This window comes from Tamandua tetradactyla, chromosome 2 (assembly GCF_023851605.1).
Source record: "Tamandua tetradactyla isolate mTamTet1 chromosome 2, mTamTet1.pri, whole genome shotgun sequence".
NCBI classification, from domain to species: Eukaryota; Metazoa; Chordata; class Mammalia; order Pilosa; family Myrmecophagidae; genus Tamandua; species Tamandua tetradactyla.
This window is the reverse complement of record NC_135328.1, coordinates 203,081,143-203,105,049: the sequence shown is the minus strand read 5'-3', so window position 1 is coordinate 203,105,049 and position 23,907 is coordinate 203,081,143. Positions and strand designations below refer to the sequence as shown.

Below are 23,907 nucleotides of genomic sequence, written 5' to 3'. Positions count from 1 at the left end.
TAGTAGGTGCTCAACAGAAGTTCCTCAGGAATAACCTGTGACCTGGTCACCTTCAATAATCTCACCCAGTTTTGAAAGCTACAGTGTTAGGTCCAACACCCAGCCCCTTAAATGCATCATATCATTTACTTAGCCCAACCACCCTACGAGGCTGGTATTATTATTGTCCACATTTTACAGATGAGCAAACCAGACCCAGAGGGGTTAGTAAATAAGTGGAAGAACGAACTGGGATAGGTAGCCCAGTCTAATTTCCAAACCTTTGCTTTACCACTACCTTCTGCTGTCCCTCATAGCCACATACCATTTTGGCCCTGGCCCTGTTTACTGGTGGTTAAGTGCATAGATTCTGGGAGGCAACTGCGGCTTGAATCCTGGCTCTACACTTACCAGAGCTGTGACACTAAGCAAATAATCTCGTTTCTTTGGACCCCCAGGTTTCTCATTTGGAATTAACATGGGTTAATTGAGTTAATTCTCATAAAACGCTAAGGGCAGTACCTGGGTACACAATAAGAGCTCAATAAATGCTAGCTATTATTATCGCTAATTGAGCACTGGCTGTGCGCCAGGTACCAAGAGTACAGAGATCAATGAGATCACCCCTGTGGGACTCACGGTCTGATGAGAGGCAGCCAGGCAACCATGTGATCACAGGTCATGGTGACATTGTGCAAAACGGAGCCTGGCTGTGAAAGCAAGAGAGGGGGGTACCATTATCTGCCAGTGGAGAACGCCTTATGTCTGGCAATGCCAACTGGGAGGAGGGCATCCAAATGGGGTCAATGGATGTAACAGTTCTTTTATTATCAGGATGCATTCACGATGAAGATGCCACAAAGCTGGGAGGGACAGCGGGTGTAAAGGCTCACAGACTCAGGATTCAAAAACTGTTCTGTGGAATGATGCATAGGAACCTGCAAGAAGAAATGGAATAGGAATCGATGAAAAGTTCTCCTCTTGGGTTCACAGAAGCAATTGTGCACATATCGCAACGGGGGCTGGGGGAGCCAGCTTGAAAGCATTTGGGGCATACAGGATTTAGCGCTTTTAACTTAGCGCTTTTGACAGCAAGAGAAATGTAGGCCAGTTCCTCCCCGGGTTATATTAAGAGAAGAAAAGCTGAGTGGGGCATGAGGCTGATCTGCCTGGGAAAGAACCACTTGAGGAAGCACAGCCCCGTCTCCAGGTTGCAGAAGGGCAAGATCAAGTCTGGCAGGTGGAACTTACTGGAAATCAGATCTGGGCCCAGTGGGAAAAACAGTCAGTGTTGACCAAAGATGGACTGAGGTGTCTCGTGGACACTGATCCCCTGTCATCAGAATGTGTTCCAGGAGGTCTCGCTTCTTCAGGATGTAACCGAGACAGGGCTGTGAAGAGAAGGAGCATGCACTTTGGATCAGATTTGAATTCCAGCCAGAAGTGAACGCGTTTGCATCAGCCCAGATTAGTCACTTACTGTCTTCGAGGCTCAGTCTCCTCTGCTGCCTGCCAGATGGGCTGTACAGATCTCAGGAGTGCTTGTGCTGCCCTGGAAATCCCCAGGTTGCCTCACGGTGCAGCTGATGGCCGTCAGCTGTTTATCACGCTTGTTGGCTCATTTTTGAGCATCGCCCTCTGGCTGGCCCCTGCTCCCCGCTCCAGGCTCCAGCCTGTGCCAACCTGAGAGTGGCTCGTGCCACTTCTTGCTCCTGCACAGCCTACGGGGATGGGGGCGGGGGGCAGGTGGGAAGAGAGAGGTCTTTCTTGCTGGTACCTGTTAGCATGCAGTCAACAGCAAGGAACAGAGAATTTGATCTAACTAGCAGTGCTTAAACCATAAGGAGAGTAACTGCTCCCTTAACAGCAAACCGAGAGCCAGGTGGTTCCAAGGATGCTTCAACAATGCTGCAGAGAATTGGACTCACTCTTTCCACTCTGCCATCCTCAGGGTGTCAGCGATGTTTCCCCTTGTCTTAGTTGCCTAGGAATGCAGTAACAAATGACCTCAAATACAGCGTCTTAAAACAACAGAAACTTATTTTCTCACAGTTCTGGAGGCCAGAAGTTCAAAATCGAGGTGTCGGTATGGCCATGTTCCCTCTGAAATCTGTAAGGGAGACTTCCTTTCCTCTTCTAGGTTCTGGTGTTTGCTGGTAATCCTTGGTGTCCCTTGGCTTGCAGCTGCAGCACCCTCGGCCTCCTCATCACACGGCCTTCTCCTCCGTGTCCTGTCTCTGGGTTCAAATGTCCCTCTTCTTATAAGGACGAGAGTCATATTTGACTAGGGCCCACCCTAATCCATTTTGGCTTCATCTTAACGAATCACATTTTCAAAGACCCTAGTTCCGAATAAGGTCACATTCATGGAACTGGGGTTTAGAACTTAACCATGTGCTTTTAGGGGGGACACACTTCAACCTCTAACAGCCCTCATGGTCACAGGTTGGGGGCCCAAGCTTCCCAATCTCACAGGATTGCCCCCTAGCAGAAAGCACTTTTTCCCCCCTTGCATGTCTCTCTTTTCCTGTAAGGACTATGTTTGCCAAAACCCCCAGCAAACTTGCCCCTACATTTTGAGGATGACCAACTTGTCTCAGTTAACCTGGCCTTTTCCCAGTTTTAGCACTGACAGTCCCTTGTCCTCGAAACCCCTCTGCCTTGTACTTGCATTCCATTGGTCAGAACTGGGTCACATGCCAATCCACTGGGACCCATCCTTGGCAAAAGGAATGGAATTCTTCTGACTGGTTTAAACCCATCAAGATTCACCTCCTGGGGAACAGCTTATTGCTACTGAAACAAAGTCGGGGTTCTGTGACCAAGGAAGCAGGACAATTGGCTGCTGGGCAGACATACTCACTGACCAGGAAATTAGCAGACTCCTGTCCTGGACCAGGCCCTGCCCTTCCCCGGCATCATCACCATCATGTTGTATTTGTGTCTGTGACTAAGTGTGAAAGAATTAGGAGCATGGCAGGGATGTGGGGGAGAGGAGAAGGGCCCCAAATATAGGCTTCCTCTGTGGTCATAGGAAACATTCACTTTTAATTTGATTTTCATTTGGCCTAATTAGTGCAGTTCTCCAGGGTGATATCCAAATAGGCAGCTTTCAGGTAAAAATAACAAAGACGAGAAAGTGGCTCTTTCCTAAGCTGCCTCCCCTTTGACTCTAGCAGTTGGAGGAATTGGTGATTGGAGGTGGTGTCTGAGCCAAACGACAGAGGGCTGAACTGAATTCAGGCTAAGGGGTCAGCCTCAGCCCCAGTTCTGTGGGGACACAGGGGTTTCTCTACCTCCTCACTCACCTCTTTTCTCAGCTACAGAGAAAACCCTGTAGACAGAACCACCCCAATCTCATGATTTGTGAGTTTCCAGCCCCAGGACCAGTCAACCTTCTCTTAAAATTTTAAAGGCAAAGACTCTGAGAACATTCATATACCTGGAAATGGGGTTCCACTCATTCATTCATTCATTCATTCAAGGGGGCACGGGGGACCAAACAGTGACAGACAAGATGGCCGCCCTCAAGGAGCAAGTATTCTAGAGGAGGCAGACAATAAGCAAGAACTAAAAAATAAATATCTTCATTAGTAATACATGAAATAAAAAAATAAATTAAAGCCTGGAAAGGGGACAGAGAATGGCTGTAGCAGTTGGGGGGATGGTTGCTCTTCCGGATCAGGGGTCTTCAAACTACAGCCCTGTTTTTCAATGACTTTTTTTTTTCTTCATGGGCAGACACAGGGAATTGAACCCAGGCCTCCGGCATGGCAGGCGAGAACTCTGCCACTGAGTCACCATTGCACTGCCCTACAGCCCTGTTTTTGTAAATAAAGTTTTATTGGAATGAGTCATGCTCATTTTTATGCACAATGACAATGGTTGCTTTCACTCCACAATAGCAGAGTTGGGTAACTGCAGCAGAGATGGTATGACCTGCAAAGTTGAAAGTACTTACAGTTATCCCTTCCATGTTGCAACTTTCCCCATCGTGGTTTTGATATATTGCAGGTCGGTGTTAAAAAATTAAATGGGAATTTTGGGGGGAGTTTTGCAGAAGCCTCAAAATGGTTATTGCAATTAGCCGCGATTAGGGCATTAATGAATCCACAGTAAGGCGTATCCAAAAAAAAAAAAAGAGAGAGAAGGAAATCTATGAAGCCCTTGGTGCAGCTACACCAACTGCAAAGTACTTGCATAAACCACGAGATCTGCATGTTCTCTCACTAGAAAGTGCAACGTTCTTTTGGGCGCAGGATTCTGTAAAAAAGGCATTCTGATTTCCTGAAGGAAAATGAAGGTGAAGGGTCTACCTCTACGGATTTTCAGGTCAGCAAAGGGTGGCTTGAAAAATTTTTAAAAAGGTTTAGTCAACTCAATGTAAAAGGAATGGGAGAGGCAGCATCTGCCCATCAAGAGGCAACTAGGGAGTTTCCTGAAACCCTGAAGAAACAGATTGAAGATTTCTTCTCTGGTAAGAACGGAGGGCCAGAAAATTTTACACGGATTTTCCAGATCATGGAGGTGGTGTCCCTCTAACCGTCATGATGTGGAAGGGATTACTGTACTATTTATCTCTTTTTTTAAAAAAAGAGCCTTCTACAACAAAGATATACTATGTCACATTCACTAAAATGACTATCATCAAAAAGACTGATAATAACAATCACTGGTGAGGATGTGGGGAAATTGAAAAGCCTCATATTCTGCTGTTGGGAATGTAAAATGGTGCAGTCATTTTAGAAAAGTCTGGCAGTCCCTTAAAAGACTAAACAGAGATGCCATGTGACCCAGCAATACTCCTTTCAGATATATGCCCAAGAGAAATTAAAACATATGTCCACTCAAAATTTGTACACAAATCTTCATAGCAGTATTATTCATTATAATCAAAGAGTGGAAACAAACAAAATGTCCATTAACTGATGAATGAATAAACAAAATGTGGTACATCTAGACAATGGGATATAATTCAGCCATGAAAAGGAATGTAATACTGATACTGCTATAACATGATGATTGTGGAAACATCATTCTGAGTGAAGGAAGCCAGGCACAAAAGACCACATATTACATAATTCCATTTATATGAAATATCCAGGAAAGGCAAATCCATGGAAATGGAAAGTAGATCAGTTGTTTCTTAGGGCTTGGGGGGATGGGCAGTTGGGGGGACAGCTAAGGGTTGTGTGGCTTCATCTTGGGTGATGAAATATATGCCAAAACTGATTATGGTTACACAATTCTGTGACTATACCAAAAGCCATTGAATTGTACACTTTAAATGGATGAATTGAATTATTGGATGTATGTGATCCATTTAAATGGATGTATGTGAATTATTTCTCAATAATGTTGCTAAAAACAAAAGTTTGGGATCAAGATGGTGGAGTGAGATGCTGTGGGCCAGCCCTTGATGGAAACTTTGAACAACCAGCAAGAACTTGCAGAAACATCTTTCTCAGAGCACCAGAAAAGAATTAAAGGTTTGTAGTAACAGGGTGAGCCCTGAATCAAGAAAAAGGCTACTTAAAAGTGATAGGATCGGGCAGGCAACAGTGGCTCAACAGCAGAATTCTCACCTGCCATGCCAGGGACCCAGGTTCATTTCCCGGTGCCTGCCCATGCAAAAAAAAGTGATAGGATCTTGTGGCTCCTTGGCCAGCAGGAGCATTCCATTGTGGATCCCAAGTCCTGGTTCCGAAGGGAGCAGAGTAACTTTTGTGCACATATTTGGAGTGTGTCCAGCCCACTCTATTTGGTGCATGCCAAGGGAAGCAAGGTCTCAGAACATGTCCTGCGTGTAGAAAGCAGCTCACTGAGCTCCCCTTCAGAATGCTCTAGGGGAGCAATAAGTTGTGTTGCCAGGCGAAAGGGATTTCTGGCTTTAGGACATACAGTGCAGTGCCTGGACCCTGAAGAAGCTGTTTCCCAGGAAAGAGGGGACAGTATCCGTGTAAATGGGGGGAATTCCCAGGACCACACATGCATGTCCAAGTTGAGAAGTATGTGCAGAAAGGATCAGGGAAGCCCCTGTACTTTGGCCTTAACCATTTTCTAAATTCACTGAGGGACAAACCCTGAAGGAAAGCAGTTGCACAGGTAAACCTTCAAAGACTGAGAAAGATGTCTTTTTTTGGTTAGCTCCTTCATTCAAGAAAAACTTTGTGATAGCACTAGCTGGATACAAACTAAAGGAACAGATGCCTCAGGTTCTAAATTCCAGCGATAATACATTAAAATATCACTGTCTAGACTTTACCAAAACATTACAAAACATACAAAGAGGCAGGATGTGATGGCCCAGGAAAAGGAGATGAAATCATTAGAAACCACCAGTGAGAAGGCCCAGACCCGGGACATACCAGACAAAAACTTCTAAAAGATCGTCAAGAATGCTAGTGATCAATGAAAGGGAGGGGTAAGGGGTACGGTATGTATACATTTTTTTTCTGTTTTCGTTTTATCTCTTTTTCTGAATAGATGCAAATGTTCCAAGAAATGATCATGATGATGAATATGCAACTATGTGATGATATTGTGAATTACTGATTATACATGTAGAACAGAATGATCAAAATAAGAATGTTTGCGTTTGTTTGGTGTTTTTTGGTATTTAAAAATAAATAAATAAATAATAAAAAAGCAGGTATTTGATGTATCCCCATATGCTGAAATAAAAGCCTTCTTGCTTTTTTTTTTTTTTTAAATGATGGTCAAAAATGTGTTCAAAGAGCTAAAGGAAAACATGGACAAGTAATTAAAGGAAATCAGGAAGGCAATAGATGAATGTAAAGAGAATATTAATAGAGAGATGGGAATTATGAAAAAGAACCAAACAAAGTTGAAAAATACAGTAACAGAAATTAAAAATTCCCTAGAGGAGTCCAAAAGCAGATTGGAGCTGACAGAAGAAAGGATCAATGAATCTGCAGTTAAGACAATTGAAATCATTCAGACTGAGGAGCAGAAGGAAGAAAGAATAAAGAAAAGTAAAGAGCACATGAGAAATCTGTGGGATACCATCAAGCATACAAAGATTGAATTATGCCCCAAGCCAAGAAATGCCGAGGATTTCCAGACATCAACAGAAGCCAGGAGAGAGGCAGGGAACAGATTCTTTCCAACAGACTTCAAAGGGAGAATGGCCCTGCTGACACCTTGATTTCAGGCTTGTAGCCTGCAGAACTGTGAGAGAATAAATATCTGTTGTTTTAAGCCAATGAGATCGTGGTACTTTGTTACAGAAGCCCTAGCAAACTCAGACAGTGGGGGATGAGGAATCTGATGTTAACAAGCTTCCTGGGTGATGTTAACAGATTCTAAAGCAGTGGTCTAAGGAATCACACTTGAAATGTCCAGCATCAGCTTCAAGTTAGCACAAGACTCCTAGGGTTGTCCCCCTATCTTGACACCTCTTCCTCCTCTTTCCCTACCTGAGACCCCGTATTCCCAGCTCTCCTTATTCTTCCTGAGCCCAGGGACCCCATTTAGCATTCCAGGCCTCTTAGCCTCTGTTTCTGCTCTTTTTCCCCCCACCTGACATACCCGTCTCCACCTTACTTTGTTCTGCCCTCTCTTCTCCGGGAAGCCTCATTATATTTCCCCTTCCTTACTCTCCCATCATCTTTTTGGAGACTATGGAAGGGTCATCTCTTTATGAAATCTTCCCTAACCACAGACAAGTTTCCATAAACTGCATCTATAAAATAAGGGTAAAGAGTAAACAAGAAGATGTCTACAAGCACAACATAACCACTCATTAAATAGCAGCTGTTACTTCTATATTGCTGCTTGGCCATAGGTAGGTTAGTTCCTCTATTTCTAAAATGATTATGAGTTAACATTTATTGAGCTTGTATGATGTGCCAAGCACGATACTAATTTATACAATAATATACTTATCATCGTTCCCATTTCACAGTTGAGGAAAATGAGGCAAACAGGAATTCAGAAACTTGGTCCAAGGTCACCCAGCGAGCAATTGATTGCACTTGGATTTGAACTGAGGCATCAGGTTTCAGGTCCTGGGCTCTTAATTCCCATGCTACACTAACTTTAATTGCTGTGAGGCCCCAGAGAGACAACAAATGCCAAGACTTAGGCTCAATGGAGGAGCTGGAGACTGAACTGAATTGAAAGGTTTCTAAATCTAGGGAAAGGGAAAAAAAATCACTCACAGATTTTGCTGGTATGATGTCTCATACTTTTTAATTTGATAAGTGTCAATGCATTAAGATCCCTAATGAGAATGGGATATAAAAAATAATTTAGAAAAAAAATTCAGAATTGTGTTTTACTCAAAGCTTGGTGAGCAAAAGCCTACTTAAGTGCTTAAGTGAGGTGATCATAAGTCTTAACTTCAGAACATTAAGATGATACAGAGAAGGAGGAAGAATACAGGGTAATTGATCTGTTTCCAACCAACCCAATCCCCTTGGCCGTGGGCTTCTGAATCTCTTTCCAATTCACTCTATATCGTTAGCATTCCAAATATGGAATCTCTCCCCATGGACAACTGGGATAGATTCAACTTAAGAAGGACTCAGTGGAAGAAATCCCAGATGCTATTTTCCATTCAAGGTGCTACATGGAATGGAGACATCCTGACTTCAAATTCTCATCCAACTCAGGTCACCGATCTCCTCTACTCTCCGCCGAGTACAATACAAATCTGCAGTAGACCAGAGGGCCTCCCTTGGAGCCAGCAGTCGTTTTTATAGAGTTAGACAGCTTTCCCTATGAACCGCATCAGTGCAGAGTATGTGGGTTAGGTTTCTGCCAAACTCTGTCCTCTCAACCTTCAGTTTTGCCCCTTTCACACAGCTGTCCACCCAGCTTTTGGTGACTCACAAGTCCAGACAACCACAGGAAAAAGAATGCAAAACAATTCTACCAACTGAACCATGACCCAAGATATCATGAATTAACCCAAGTCTCAGGAAAAATAAAAAAGACAAACCCAGCTAGGTTACAGGATCCAAGAGAAAACGAATCACCACCAAATAAGGATTAGGAGGCTTTGCGGAAATGGACAACTTTCTGAAATGCTTGCCGAAACTCTTCATTAAACACAGTATAGATTACTGGATTGATGAGGGAGTTGAAGTAGCCTAGCCAGGTGAAGAAGTCAAAGAGGGCTGGGTGGATCCAGCAGGAGTCCCGGCAGATGGGCAGGACCAGAGATACGACAAAGAAGGGCAGCCAGCAGATGATGAAGGCCCCAAGAATGATGCCCAGGGTCTTTGTGGCCTTCCTTTCTCTAGCAGCAGAAATCCTCTTGCGCTCCAGGACACTATCAGCAAGCTTGATCTTCACGTGGTTGAAAAAGAGAGAGGATCCAGCCAAGTGCGAGTGCCCCTCATGGAGGCTGGGGTGGAGGGAACAGAGTGAGGACCCCGCAGAGCCTGTGATGAGATGGGCTGTGGTGAAGCGCTTTCCATAGAGTGATGGAGGGTTCAGGATACGGTTCCGGGCGGCCATGTAGATCCGGCCATAGAGAATGATGAGCAGCACAGACGGGATGTAGAAGGCTCCACATGTGGAGTAGATGGTATAGGAGATCTGGGAGGTATTTACCTGGCAATCCGACATCTCTTCGTGGGCTTTGGTTTGCCTCCAGAAGAGTGGTGGGATGGAGATGCAGATGGAGATGGCCCAGACGGTGGCAATCATGATGGCTGCGTGGCCCACTGTCCGGCGTTTACTATACTCCAGGGCGTCGGTGATAGCCCAGTACCTGTCCAGAGCAATGGCACAGAGATGCAGGATGGAGGCCGTGCAGCACGTGATGTCAGAAGACAACCAGAGGTCACACAGGATTTGGCCAAAGCTCCATGTGTGGGTGATGGTATATGCAATGCTGATGGGCATGACCAAGATGGAAACCAAGAGGTCAGTCATGGCCAGGGAGCCAATGAGATAGTTGGCTGGGGTGTGGAGCTTCCTGGTGAGGAAGATGGTGGTAAGCACAAAGGCATTGGAGAGGACCGTGGCCAGCGTGATGATGGAAAGAACCACAGTGAGACAGATCTTAAGCACTTGGAGGGTCCCTGGATCCCAAGCCTTTGGAGTTTCTGTAACATTCAGGGATCTGTTGGCAGCCTCCTGGAGAAGGCCTTCCACCGTCTGGTTTTGTGGGGGCATTCTAGGTGGCTCGCTCGTCCCACGGACTTCCACACCCACAGCTCCTTCTTTTACGGTTGTCTTGCCCACAAAACAAGGTCATCCTTCTGTTTCACTTTGGTGAGAGCCATACAGCAGAACAGCAGACCACAGTGAAAAGATCTCTAGACGTGACTATTTAAAGAACTTTGAGGTGAGTACCAGTTCATAGTTAAAGGTCTTTCCCAAAGAATCCCAAGATGGCTCACGGTTCTGGAACTTTGCCCAGCAGATGGTCAAGCCCAGTGGACACAGGCTGAATCTGTTAGACAATTAGAGGGGCACTGCCCCCAGTGTGGGCAAGGCTCTGGGAGTCTCACCTTTGGTATTATCTGGGGTCCTTCCAAATCTTGAGACATAAATGTGTTTAACAAGAACTTCAGAATTTCCCCCATCCTATTCTGAGAAGATTCTGGATGTCAATTTGCCTCCTGGGAATTTTCAAAACCAGATACAAAAAGAAATACCAGCCGATTCAGAGAAGCAGTCCAGTGAACAGCTCAGTTTCCCCAGTCCATCTTGATACATGATGGGGCACTTGAGTTGGTTCCTGTCCCACTGGCTGTTTTGAGCCTGAACTGACAAAACATTCCGGTTACCAGGACTTGAAGAATGCCTGAGCTGGAAGGAGGCAATACAATCAGATAACTGTGAGTTCACCGGGAGGGCTCATGGTTCAGAGGCTCTGGGGTTTAAAAAGAAAAAAAATAAAGAGTGAGGTTGCAGAAGGACAAGTCAGATGCTTGAAATTAACTGTACGATCAAAGGGATTTTGCTTAGTTGTGACAACAGGAATGAACCTTGAAAACATTATGGTAAGAGAACCAGGCCAGAAACAGGATAACTATTTTATGATCCCACTTATATGAAATATATAGAATAAACAAATCATAAAGACAGAAAGCAGATTAGAGGTTACCAGAAGGCTGGAAGAAAGGGAACGGAGAGTTATTGCTTAATGGGTTCAGAGTTTCTATTTCTGGTGACGAAAGGGTTTAGGTAATGGATGGTGGTGATGGTAGCACAACACTGTTAAATGTAATTAACCCATTGATTAGTATACTTAAAATGGTTAAAATGGCTAATTTTACAGTATGTGTGTGTATATGTGTGTGTATGTGTGTATGTAACTACACACACAATTTTTTTTCAAGCTATTGCTTAACGCCAGCAGCGGTACAGTAAAACTGGCATTCTCAAAAGTGTCAGCAGGTGAATTCGTTATATTGATATTTCTTTTAGTTTCCAGTATCATAGAGCAGCTAGAAGTAAAAACCTAAAACTGTGTGATTGTAACCTGTAATCAAACTCTGAAATCTGTTCTACAACTTATTGTTGTGATGTGCTTTGAAATGTATTGCTTTTTTGTATATGTTATTTTTTTTTAAAAAGTCAATTGTGATGATAAATGCACAGCTCTATGATGATATTGTGAACCACTGATTGCACACTTTGAATGATTATGTAGTATGTGAATATATAATATATATCAATAAAAAATAAATAATTTTAAAAAGTGTCAGTAGAATACAGGGGAGGGTAATGTGTCCCACCCCCCACACTTCCCCGGGGGGAAAAAGTATCATCACTGTTAGAAGGCCCACAGGCTTGTTACAAGTACCTGAAATCAGCTCTCTACCTTGTGAATCAGAAATCATCATTCTATTTATTCCGCAGCGTTCATGGGAAACTAAACAAAATAAAACTGTGTGTGGGCGGGGGTGAGGGTGGGGGTGGGGGTAGGGAGAGGGGGCAAAGAGCACCAGGAAAGATACCAAATCATCACAATGTATCTCTCTAGGAAGTGGTGATGGGAGGGAAGGTGACCATCTTCCATTCATCTGAATTTTCTAAATTTCCTACTGCAAGCATGAATTGCTCTTTTTGGGGAGTGGGGGGTAGGGGGTGGGGTGCATGGTCCAGGAAATGAAGAATTACTCTTTCTTTAAGTGTAACTTTTTTGAGATATATTCACACACCATTCAGTCCATCCAAAGAACACAATCAATGGTTCAACAGTATCATTTTGTAGTAATGCATTCATCACCATGATCATTTTGATGCCACATATATTGCTCCAAAAAAAGAAATAAGTAGAAAAAAGTAAATCCCAAACATTCCATATCCCTTTCCCCACCCTCTTATTGACTACTAGTATTGGACCCAATTTTAAGACTTACGATAGGGGAATATATATATATATATCGGAGGAACAGAACAAAACATCTAGAAGTAGATCCATGCAAACAGGGACAATCGACCTTGGTGGGTTTTTTTTCTCTGTAGTTTTAAAATCATTATTAAAGACCAGTGCTACTGGATTACAGTTCAACAACTTCAGGTATTTCCTTCTGTCTATTCTAAAACACTAGACAGGGCGGGCTGTGGTGGCTCAGCAGGCAGAGTTCTTACCTGCCTTGCCGGAGACCTGGGTTTGATTCCCGGCACCTGCCCATGCAATCAAAGCCGGAAAATGCACTTGGCTTTCTGAAAGGAAACTGGAAATTTAACTGCAAAATAAATCTTGAAGACTCATTTTTTCCTCTGTGTGCCACTGGCCTCAGACCTGGGTTTCAGTCGTTGGAATATGGGCAAGTTGTTGGGGTACTTAGGACTTGGGGGCCTTGGTATCGATGACCAGGATGAGGGAACCAGAGGGTGGCCCGGGGTGGACTCGATGCAGGCTTCAGCGACTTGGAGCCACGTACCCCAGAAAAACATGTTCTCAAACTCATCCATTCCTGTGGTTGTGAACCCTTGTAAATAGGGACCTTTTGAGGAGGCCACTTCAGCTAGCGTAGCCCAACTGACCCAGGATGAGTCCTTACCCTATAACTGCAGACCTAATGGAGAAGGACACAGAGACAGAAAAAGCCAGAGGAAGCAGCCAGAAGCTAGAAGTCAATGGAACCCAGAAGAGGACAGAGCAGCCAGCAGAGGCTGCCACGTGCATCGACATATGACAAAAAAGCCAAGGACCAAGGGTCCTGGCAGCCCGTGCCAGAGCGCCACAGTCTTCTGGGAGAAAGCACTGCCCTGATGAGGTCTTGATTTTGGACTTCTAGCCTCGAAACTCTGAGCCAATAAATTTCCGTCGTTTAAGCCCACCCATTGCACGGTATCTGTTTTCACAACGAAGAAACTAAAACACGAGCCCATCTCTGAGGCAGCAAGGAAAGCATCCCGTGATCCCAGCTGAAGTCTTTGGGGCCGGCAGGCAGGCTCTGGGTGCCGTGGGGTTGACAAGGACACCAAGACCTCCTAGCCCCACCCCCATCCATGTTATCTCACTCCCCGCCTTATGTGGAATACTAGAATTCCACCAGGGAAACTTATGATCCATTGGCTTTCTTCCAGTTCAACTCAGCAAACAGTTCCTGGCTTGGGAGTATTCGCAGCCTGGCTGGGAGGCAGACATGTGGCTTCAAGGACCCTGGGATAGAGTCGGCGGATGGAATTCATATATACACCTTTTTCTTTAAAAACGTGATCATTATGATGTATGAATTTTGTTTGTAGTTTTTATGCTTTTCAATGGACTGTATTATAAATAATTTTCCATCAGTTGCTCCCAGGACATGATTTTTAAGAGCATAGTGTCCCACTGCGTGGCCGCATTAGGGGAAGGGTTTTGGCAGTCAAAGTCGGAATGGATGGCATTCCCGTGGCTGCAAAGACAGGAGCAGAGGCCCAGAGGTCAGAAAGGCGAGGCATGGCCAGAAAAGCACAAACAGTCCAGCTGGGCTTGAGCACACAACAGAGAGGCAGCAGGAGATGAGGCTCAGGAGGGATGGGTGGCAGCAGGACACAAGGGAAAGTATGACTTGGGCTGGGACAATCAGGACTCAAGGCCTCATTCTATACCTGCCTTGCTGTGTGGTGTTGGGCAAGTCATCTCCTCTCTCTGAGTCTCAGATTTCGTCCCCCAAACAATGGGGATAATAATGGCCACCCGGCCGGCCGGCCTCCCAGAGCTGCTGTGGGGCTTTTGGTGCTCCTGGCAGGGCCAGCCATAAACACCCAGTAAAACACTGAGAGGTGTCAAGAGTTAGTATCATCCTACCTCCTGTTCCCACAGCTCTGCCGAGGCCTTTGTTAGGAAGATTCAGCCAATGTTCATTGGTTGACTGATTTTTAGAATGTTGAGAAGCTAAACTACAATGCAGTTGTTTCCCTCCCACTCCCCAAACCAAAATGGGTGCCTTATTTTAAAAGAATATTTACCTGGAGGAGGGGTAACAGTCTCAATTTAAGAAAACCGGTCCTCAGCCATCTTTTGTGGAACTCTTGGTATGTGCCACGCACTGAACTAGCCCCTGGGGCTAAGAGTTACCCAACCTGTCAAGAGGACAATATGGCCCAGACTTACAAATGAGCCAGCTGAGGCTCAGAGAGGTGAGGTCACTCGTCCAAGACCACCCAGCTAGAATTAGAAGATCCAGGTCCAGAGCCTGTTCTTGAAAGTTCCCAATCTTCTCCACACAGCATCAATTCAGAAAGAAAGCTGGCTTGGGACCCCCCGGGGATCCTCCCGTAAATGAGGATCCCTCCTGCCCCCACTTGCCCCAGGCTCCACGCCTCCAACCACTGTTTTCCTCCCATTTCAGTTCACACGGAAAATGTGCAGTCGGGCTGGACCGCTCGGAATTTCTTCCTCCCAGAGAGTCTGGGTAAGCGAGGTGCCGTCATCTCCCATGGAAGGCTGGTGTGCTTGCCCTCCGGGCTCATGCGGTTCCTCCTTGGGTTCCAGGCATTCCAGTGACCTCATTTCAGTGAAAGGCGTGGGCTCAGCCCAAGGCGGGGAGGCTGGTGGGTGAGCAAGTCCTCGGCCCCTCGGTGACATCTTGGGAAAAAGGACAAGTACGGGGCAGATGGACTCAGGGAGGCTGGGCTGCAGCTCTGCAAGAAGCAATATGATTCTGAGGACTTTCTACTTCACCCCTGTCTCCTGCCTGCCGTGCTTCCCCATCCTGAACAAAATTGGGGGAATTTCAAATAATCCAGCTGCGTTTGGAGACATGAACTCTAGCTCTAAGCAGCTACCTCTCTCCCACCACGCTTCAAAAATTAAGATTTAAAAATGCAAATTAAAACAGCAGTGAGATGCCACCTTCACCCAGCATCTTGGTAAAATTTTTAAAACCTGACCGTGTAGGGGGTTGACAAAGGTATGGAGCTACTGTCACCTATTGCTCGCAGAGTTCAAAGTGGAGTAACCTCTCAAAAAGCTAAAGACGTGATGATTGCCTTGGCATCTAGTAATTGCTCTCCCAGGGGTGCATGGTAGAGAAACTCTTATACATGTTCACCAAGAGGCAGGAACAAGAGCTGTCTTAGCACTGACTGCAATAACAAACAATTAGAAACAATCCAAACGTCCATCAACAGCAGAAAATCCAAATGTGGCACATTCCTACAAGGGTGTGCTACAGAGAGCCAAAATGACTAAGCTGGAGCTATGCATGTCAAAACGGGTGAGTTCCACAAACAACACTGTGTGCCAAAGTCAAAAACAAGCAAAAGGAAAACAAATTATTTCAGAGATACAAATACATGTGACAAAAACATAAGCAAAAGTAAGGGAACGATAAATACAAAATTTGGGATAGTGGTTACCTTTGTGGGAGAAAGAAAAGGGAATATAATTATGGAAGGATTTCAAAAGTATCAGTGATATTCCATTTTTTAGGGTGGGTGGTGGGTACGTGTGCGTTTATTGTTATTCTCTAAACTCTACATGAGTTATATACTCTTTTAAAGGGAATGATAGATTCAGAATTTTTCTTAAACAAACAACTTCGTGCATTATAAAAAAAGAGTGACTTGCTACCAGCTGTAACATATTGATACATTAATAACCATTGATACATTTTAGTACAGACGATCAGGGTTCGGGTCCCATCTCTGCAGCTGACCAGCTGGGTAACCATAGGCAAATCATGACTTCTCTTTGACTCTCAGTTTCTTTCTTCAGTAAAACAGAAGCATATTTTTGGCAAGGGATGGTGGTGATGGCAGTACAACATCGTGAATGTAATTTACACCCTGAATTGTATCCTCAAATGTGGTTAATAGTGGGAAATGCTATGTTGTATATATGTGACCACAGTAAAAATTCTTTAAGAAGGGGATGGACATAGGGAAGGCTATCTGCCCCAAAGGGGTGTTGAGTGGCTTCCTATGTAATTTGTTATAAACTGTAGAGTCCTGAACAAACATCATGATGCTAATGAAGATGGAGGGCAGTGGCTGAAAAGCATGAGGTTTAAATGAGCATGCTCAGGTCTCATGCCTGCTCCTCTCCCTTCTCCTTGGGGCCACTGGGCAAGTCACTTGCCCTCTCTGAGACTGCACAGCCTCAGTGGTGGAGTTGGGGGAGGACTGATAAGAACATATATAAACCAAGGGCCCAACTAAGTTACCGGTGACCACAAACGTGACTTCTCCGGTTTCTCTATGATACATCTGACCAAACTTAAGTCTCCAAACAACAAGGCCACTTCCCCTACCAGAAAGAAGGAGTCACTGTCCATTTCCATGCATAATGCCTGCCATTTCCAAAACTACCAGCCACACAGTGACAGAAGCTCCTTTCCTGCCCCAAGCACTCTTGGCAGCCATCAAGGACTTTCCTTGGCCTCTCTCCAGCCCTGCACTGTCCCCCCTGGAGTCTGGATTACATGGGCCCCACCCCTCCATGCATCCCCCAACGGCAGCATCTCTGCAGGAGGTAGAAGGGCAAAAGCAGCCTGCCAATCCCAACCTGTTCTATATCACCTTTGACCACACCCCACTGGACTAGTGGCCATGGGACTGGAAGTGAGCCAATCAGATTCTCTCTTGGGAATTTGGAATGGAGATTCTGAGAGTGGGAGGCCAGGCCAGAGAGATGATGGGGGGTGGGGGGGTACCACTTGACCTGTAGGCCAAGGATGGTGAAGTTTGTGGGGAGTGGAAAATCCAAAAGTAAATAAAGAAAATAGGTCTGCAGAGAGACAGAGGAGGATGGAGTAGACCCAGAGACAGAAGCAGAGAGAGCACAGATCTACCTGCCCCAGGAAAGGAGGAAGGAGTCTTTGGCCTGACGGGGCCCTTGGATATCCAGGAATGTCCTCTGTACCCACTAAGCCGCATGGTGCCAACTCGCATTTCCCAGCTGAGCTGGTTCAAATAGACACAGCAGGCCCTGAGAAAGAGTGAGACAGAGGATTTTCCATCCTGCCCACAAAACAGTCCATACGGTGGGATCCCAGGCAAGTCATTTCACCTCCTGGACTTCTCTTCCTCATCTGAAAACTGGGGTAACAACACCTTCCTCCCAGAATTGTGTGGATTCCTAGCACAGTGGCTGGCACACAACAAGTACTCTCTTTTTATCACTCTCCAGGAACACTTCCTACCAAGGCTCATTCCATTTGCAGGAAGACCAGTCACCTCCCCTTTCTAATGGTCTTTATTTTAACTGAGTCATAAAACCTTGCCAGAGACAAAGAAGATGTATGGGTTTAATGGGTCCTCAGAAACCAGAGTCTCAGCCTTTCTGAGGAGAAAAAAAACCAGCAAGGCTCTTTGAAAAAGATTTGTTGCAGTAGAATAAATCCCCCACAGAGGAATTCATCTCTGTTCTTTCCCTAGAAGCTGTGTGGTACAGGATGAGTGATCCCCGGGTGGGGAAACCATTCTCTGCAAATCTGGAGAGTGCTTTATATTTTACAAAGTGCACCCACAGCTGTTGTTTCATCTCATTCTCCCAGCTGTGTGGGACCTCCCACAGTCTCAGTTTTCTCTTCTGTAAAATAAGGGTACCTGGTCTACTTTAGGGGAGGTCATGAAGGTTAAATAAAATAGCATATACAGGGGAAGACTCTGAAATTTTAATTTTAAAAAATTGGTGTGTATATCTCTCTGTGTATATATTTCCATATGTTTCTTTCTATCTACCTATATTGAGCTATCATCCATCTATCTAATCTGAGTCCAGGTTTTGAAATCTGACCAGTTTCTTGAGCAAGTCAGTCTTTCACCTCAGTTGCCCTAATTTAAAATCTGGAAAATACAGAAAATAAAGGGTGGCCAAATCTCTGACCCAGCACTCCTACTCCTGCTATATATGCAACAGAAACATGCACATATGTTCACCAAAAGACATGTGTAAGAATTGTTCACAGCAGCACTATTCATAATAACCCCAAACTGGAAACTACCGAATATCAACTGCAGAATGGATAAATAAATTGCAGCAGATTCATATGGTGGAATATTATACATCAATGAGCATGAACTCCAGCTACACACAACCACATGCACAAATCTCACAGATATAACATTGAGTAGAAGTCAGACCCCAGGTGTGATTCAAGTTTCACAAAGTTCAAGCCCAGACAAAACTGATCTACCATGATGTAAGCCAGGTTATTGTGCTACCCTTAAGTGAGGAGAGACCGGTTTGGCGATTGGGAGGGAACACAGTGGGGGGTGGGGGGGACTTCTGGGTGCAGATCATGTTCTGTTTCTTGAGAAGCCTTTAGAGCTGCACCCCCAGCCAGGGAGCTCAACACTGCCCTCTCCCCTTGATGCTGCATATCTGGGTCCCCAGAGGGCAATTGGGGTGATGGAGTAAAACCATTTTCAGGACACTGTCTTCTCCAGACTGGATAAACAAGGTATTACCAACAGGAATTCATCCACCTCCTAGAAATTAAACATTGAATCTATTAATCTTTACAGGCCCCAAACTTACTATTCACCACCTGTTTTCCCTGCACAAAAGAGCTGTGATTGAAGCACAAGCTTTGGGAGTCAGGTAGACCTCTGGGGTCAGATGGACTGAATTTACATCTTAGCTGTGCCAATTTATTAGCTCTGTGACCTTGGGCAAGTTACTTAACCTCTCTGAACCTCAGTTTTATTATCCATTCAACAGCTATTTCCTTAAAGCCAGCACTTTAAGCACGTATTAGCATGAGCATCACAGAAATAGACTCCGCTCATAGAAAGACTTACACTGGCAATGGGAAAACCTCCCAGGAACCTGGGACCACAGATGTGATGAGGAATGATAGCAGAGCATACAGGGAGCCACAGGAAAGTGAGAAGGACAGATAACTGCTCGAGTCCTGAGAATCCCCTCAGAGAGTAGTTTTTAAGCTGAGTGCTGGAACACAAATATAATCAACAAGTGAAGTCAGGGCCAGTGACACCTATTTTGCAGGACTGAAGCCTGGAGAAGACTTCCCTCCCATCCACCCCAACCCTTTTTCTTCATTTCCTATTCCTTACCCATGCAGAGACCCCAACAGGTCAGATCTCATCTACCTGTTTGCCTGGACTCAACAAAAGAGCCCACCTCCAGCTTAGCCGGATCTCCTCCTGCAAAACCACTTAGGGTTTCCTCTCACTCCACCTCCTATCTTCTCCTCTGTGGTCTCTGGTGGTTTCCCTTGTTGTAGGAATGGACTTGATCACGCCCTCCTCTCAGCCCCACTGGACTTTGCTGGACTGGGCTCACCTGCTGAACCACTTGTCTCCCTGCTGGGCTTGGATTCCCAGAGGGCGAGGGGCCACATGTGTCATGAAGTCCAGGGCCTTTTGTCTGAGGTAGGCTTTCCCATTACTCATTTATTCAACTCCAACTTAACCCTCCTGAGATCAACTGTCTCTTCTTTACTGTAACTTGCCCTGCTGCAACCCCCATGTGAGAAACCACCTCTCCCCTCTGAGCAGACCCTATGCCTCAGGTTTATGACCCATACTGCACGTTCCACATCATCTGTCTAAGGCCTACGGGTCTCTGTCCCCACAAAATGGCACATTCCTGGGCAGGGACCAGGTTTTGTTCCCACCTGTAGGCTTTGGACTTAATCCTTATAGTTACTAATTAGAGATTTGCAAGAAAGAAGAGGAATAATACGGACAATTTTGACTCGGGCACGGACTCCTTTCTCTGTACCTCTAGCCCTAAATGTCCTTCAATCATGCCTTCCAGATGACCCACAGGGGCCCCAAACCCAACTGAGCCACACCTCCCTCACCCACACCAGTCTCTCCCAACTCTCCCTTCCTATTTGCAGACATTATCCTGTTCTTACTCTCCCAGCTTTGAAACTTGAAATCCTCCCTTCTCCAATTGTTTCCACTTTATGAATGAGGAAGCTGAGGCTCAGAAAGGACATACATTTGGTTGGAGCTCACACAGCAAGTAGATGACCAGATCCAGGACATTGCTTTTATCAGCCCAGAGTGCCTCCCTAGCCTGCCCTCTCACTCCCCTATAGGGTTCTCCTCTCTCTATCTTCTCTACATATATTTGGAGCATTTGTGTCTTGGTTCGGGTTGTTTCCCAGCCTAGAAGAGCAATATTTCCCTTTACACATCTATTATAATCCTATCTCTGCTCTCCAAGGTCTTCCTCAAATGCTACTTCCTCCAGGAAGCCTTCTCTGATCAACTGGATGCATAATCGTCCTCCTTCAAACCGTCTCCAGACTCCAGCTTTGTTGGTGTCTCTTATGGCCCATGGCCAGAAGTTTCTTGAAGATCTACATATTCCCTCCGATTTCAGTGCCCAGAGCACAGGAGGCTTGCAATCAATATAGATAACTCCTTGTATGGCTCAAATGACTCCTAGCAAAATGACAGCATTCCATTCTCCCTGTTTAAAACCTTCCAGTGGTTCCCATATCACTTAGGATAAAATCCAAAGTTCTACAAGGCCCTACAGGAACTGGCCCTGCCCACTGCTCTGACCTCACCTCCTACCAGCTGCTCTCCTTGCTTCTTCCTGTTTCTTGGACACTTACACGTTCCTCTCTGCCTCAGGGCCTTTGTACTAGCTGTGCCCGCTTCCCTTTGTACAGCTGATCATTTAAGAGTCAGCTTGAATTTTCTCCTCCTGGGTAAAGGCTGGGAATTTTCTCCTCCTGGGTGAAAATATAAAGTAGCTCTCAACCTCTAATACATCACACTTATTTATGCTCCCTTAGCACTTCACCCCATCTGATATTTTCTGTTTATCTGTTAAATGCATCTCTTCCCCTGCCCCCCTTCTGTCCAGTCCCAGGGCCGAGAACAGTGCCTGGCTGACAAAAAATAGACAGTCAACAGCCCAAAGGCACTACCTGGGCTGGAGACATGAATTTATGAGTCATGTACATAGAGTGGTAACTGAAGCCGAGGGGGTGGATGAGATCACCCTGGGAGAGTTCCTACTAGGAGGAGAGGGGAGGGCCTAGGAGAGTAGAGAGTCTAATGGCCATAGAAAGAAGGATGAGCCTGCAAAACCACACAGAAAAAGGAGGGAATACACGACAATGTTAAGTCACGGGAACCATGGGAAGAGAGTGCTTCCGGAAGGAAGGGGTGGTCAACGGTGTCAACTACGGAAAAGAGAGCAAGTTAAAGACTAAACAGACTCTGCTGAATTCAGCTTATTGGTGACCTTGGGCAGACCCCTCCCTTCTGTGGGCCTCAGATGGGAGCCATTTCTGCAACAAGAGGGACCTTGCATGTCCCAGGAACTCCAAGTTCTGAGAAACTGTATTTCTGCTCATATTTACATCATTCTTGCCACGAGGCCTGAGGGAGCACCTCTGTGTTTCTGGGCATGAACTAGGTGTTGTGGTGGGGAGGCGAGGTCCAGCACCCTGCCAGTCCTGTCCAGCTGGCTGATCCACTCCTCCTACTCCACTTTCTAAGTTCTGGCTTCCTGGTTGCCTCCATGACAAAGCCCACCCACTGTTCTCCACCATCTGGACAGACCAAACGCTGGAGAAGGCCCAGCTGCCCAATGGCCTCACTTGCTGCTGTCAGTAGAAGATTCCCCAAGGCTCTTGTGAGGACGGCTGAGACCCTGGTCAGAGAACTCACACCCACATGTGCTAGATTAGGGAGCATGGGGAGCTGGCTCCAAGGAAAAGACTGTGAGACTGCACCTACCAGTCAGAGCAATGCAGGCTTTTAGATGACTGAGCCATTCTCCCCAGCCAGGTCCTGAGCTGAGCAATGATTCCATTTAATGGGCACAGCAAGCCCATAAGATGGGAGCTGTTATTTCCATCTCACAGGGGGGTAGAATTTAAGGGATTTGATCAAGGTGACCCTTGTGAGTGGCCAAGCCCCCTTTGCTAATGCAGACAGTCTGAGTCAGAACCCCCTGATCTTAACCCTTGAACTTCCCCAGGGTTAGTAAGGCAGAGGGTTTTAGTCTCATCACCTACAAGCAGTATGGCCTTGGGCAAGATTTATTCCCCACTCTCTCCATCTGAAAAAAGCGGATTTCTTAGTGGCCTTCCAGTTCTGACTTTAAGTGATCAGCTAGGATTTGCACAGAACTTCACCGTTTACAAAAAGGCATTCCCCTCTGGCATCTCATTTATTCCCATGGAGTGGGGAGAAGCATCCCCTCCATTTGATAGATGTGCAGACTGAGGCTCGGAACGGTGCGACCTGCCCAAGGTCACACAGCAATCAGGGCCGGGAGGGCCTGGATGGAAGCCGAGGGTCCCCACTGGACGCTCATCAACTCCGCTCCAGAAAGGGGCGGCCCCTCCGCCGCGGCCGCAACGGGACTGGCCGGCAGAGGGCAGCGCCCCGCTTTCCTCGGCCGACCGGCTCAGGTGGGGGCGTCGTAGCCCCCCGCCCGGAGCAAACGCCTCCCGCCCCACTAAGTCTCGCTTACGCGCCGGGCACCCCAAAAAGCTCACCTGAGATCCCGCAGTCGCTTCCTGCTGCTGCCTCGACCTTCCCCGGGTCTCGGGGCTCTAGACAGCGACCCCCGGACGCTCCCCTCTGGCCTGGCGGGTCCTCCGGGACCGTCTTGCCAGTGCGCGCCCTCCGGTCCGAAGGCGCAGAGAGGTGGGACGCCCCTGGTCATGGGGGCCCCCGAGGATGGCGCCCCCTCCCACCCCAGCTCCCTCCGGACGTCCGCAGGGGCCGGGCAGCACTCGGCTCGGATCGCTTACCGGGTCCCCCGCCTGGCGGGTGCGGACACCGGGCTTGCCCTCCCAGATCCTCCTTCCTCGCGCTGCGCCTGGTCTCACCGCCCGCAGCCGCCTCACCTCTTCCGCGACACCCAGCTGAGCTCCGGGTGCCAGTCCTGCCACGCCCCGGGGGCTCTTCCTTCCCCACGCCCTCGCGGTCCCGCCCCTCGGCCGCCCCTCCCAGCACCCTGCAGCTCCTTCTCCGCGCTCCCCTTCCCGCGTCCGCCGGTCCTCCCGATTCCACTCCTCAGACTCCTCCCCCGCGAGGCTCCCTCCCGACTCGTCCCCCCCCACCCCTCGAGAGGAGGGAGGCGCGCACCCCCCACCCCAGTCCCGGCTCTGGCTGGCTAAGGCGCTCGGGGGGGGGGTGGCCCTCTGCGTCCCGGGCCCCAGCTTCAGGGGTGGCTGGGCTCCAAGGAAGGGAGGTGGGGAAGACTCCAGGCTAGTGCTCCCCGGACCCCACCTGTAGGAGAGCGAGTGGGCTGGGTCCGGGGTCGGGATGGGGCGAAGTGGGCCCTGCTCGGAGACCCCGGTCTTCCCACCCAGCTTGGCCCTTGGGTTCTTCCCTGGTTGGATTTTTTTTCTTCATTTAACAAATATTTATTGCTCTACTATGTATCAGACAAGTTCTGGCGCTGAGAATATATAGCAGTCAACAAAATAGACGGCGCCCAATGGGGTTTTCATTCTATTTGGGAGTGACACAAATATAATAAGCAACGTGTATATAATTTTTATGGCGGAAAATGCTATGAAGGAAAAGAAAACAAGGGAAAGGGGTAGA

General features: G+C 46.9%; 1 protein-coding gene and 1 long non-coding RNA gene across 2 annotated transcripts; both read right to left on the bottom strand.

Annotated features, from left to right (window-relative positions):
• Positions 1-537: 537 nt before the first annotated feature.
• On the bottom strand, positions 538-23,211 carry LOC143664154 (uncharacterized). Its single transcript, XR_013166350.1, has 4 exons — positions 23,106-23,211; positions 1,460-1,700; positions 1,231-1,370; positions 538-917 (listed from the first exon to the last, which is right to left on the bottom strand). It is a non-coding gene; the product is annotated as an uncharacterized LOC143664154 (long non-coding RNA).
• Positions 7,522-22,952, bottom strand: HTR1D (5-hydroxytryptamine receptor 1D). Its single transcript, XM_077137697.1, has 2 exons — positions 22,848-22,952; positions 7,522-10,831 (listed from the first exon to the last, which is right to left on the bottom strand). The coding sequence occupies exon 2, from the start codon at positions 10,126-10,128 to the stop codon at positions 8,995-8,997; it is 1,134 nt and encodes a 377-aa protein (XP_076993812.1). The 5' UTR covers positions 10,129-10,831; positions 22,848-22,952; the 3' UTR covers positions 7,522-8,994.
• Positions 23,212-23,907: the final 696 nt, after the last annotated feature.

Excerpts from the sequence above, each read along its gene's own strand:
- HTR1D (XM_077137697.1), bottom strand. The coding sequence starts at position 10,128 with ATGCCCCCACAAAACCAGACGGTGGAAGGCCTTCTCCAGGAGGCTGCC.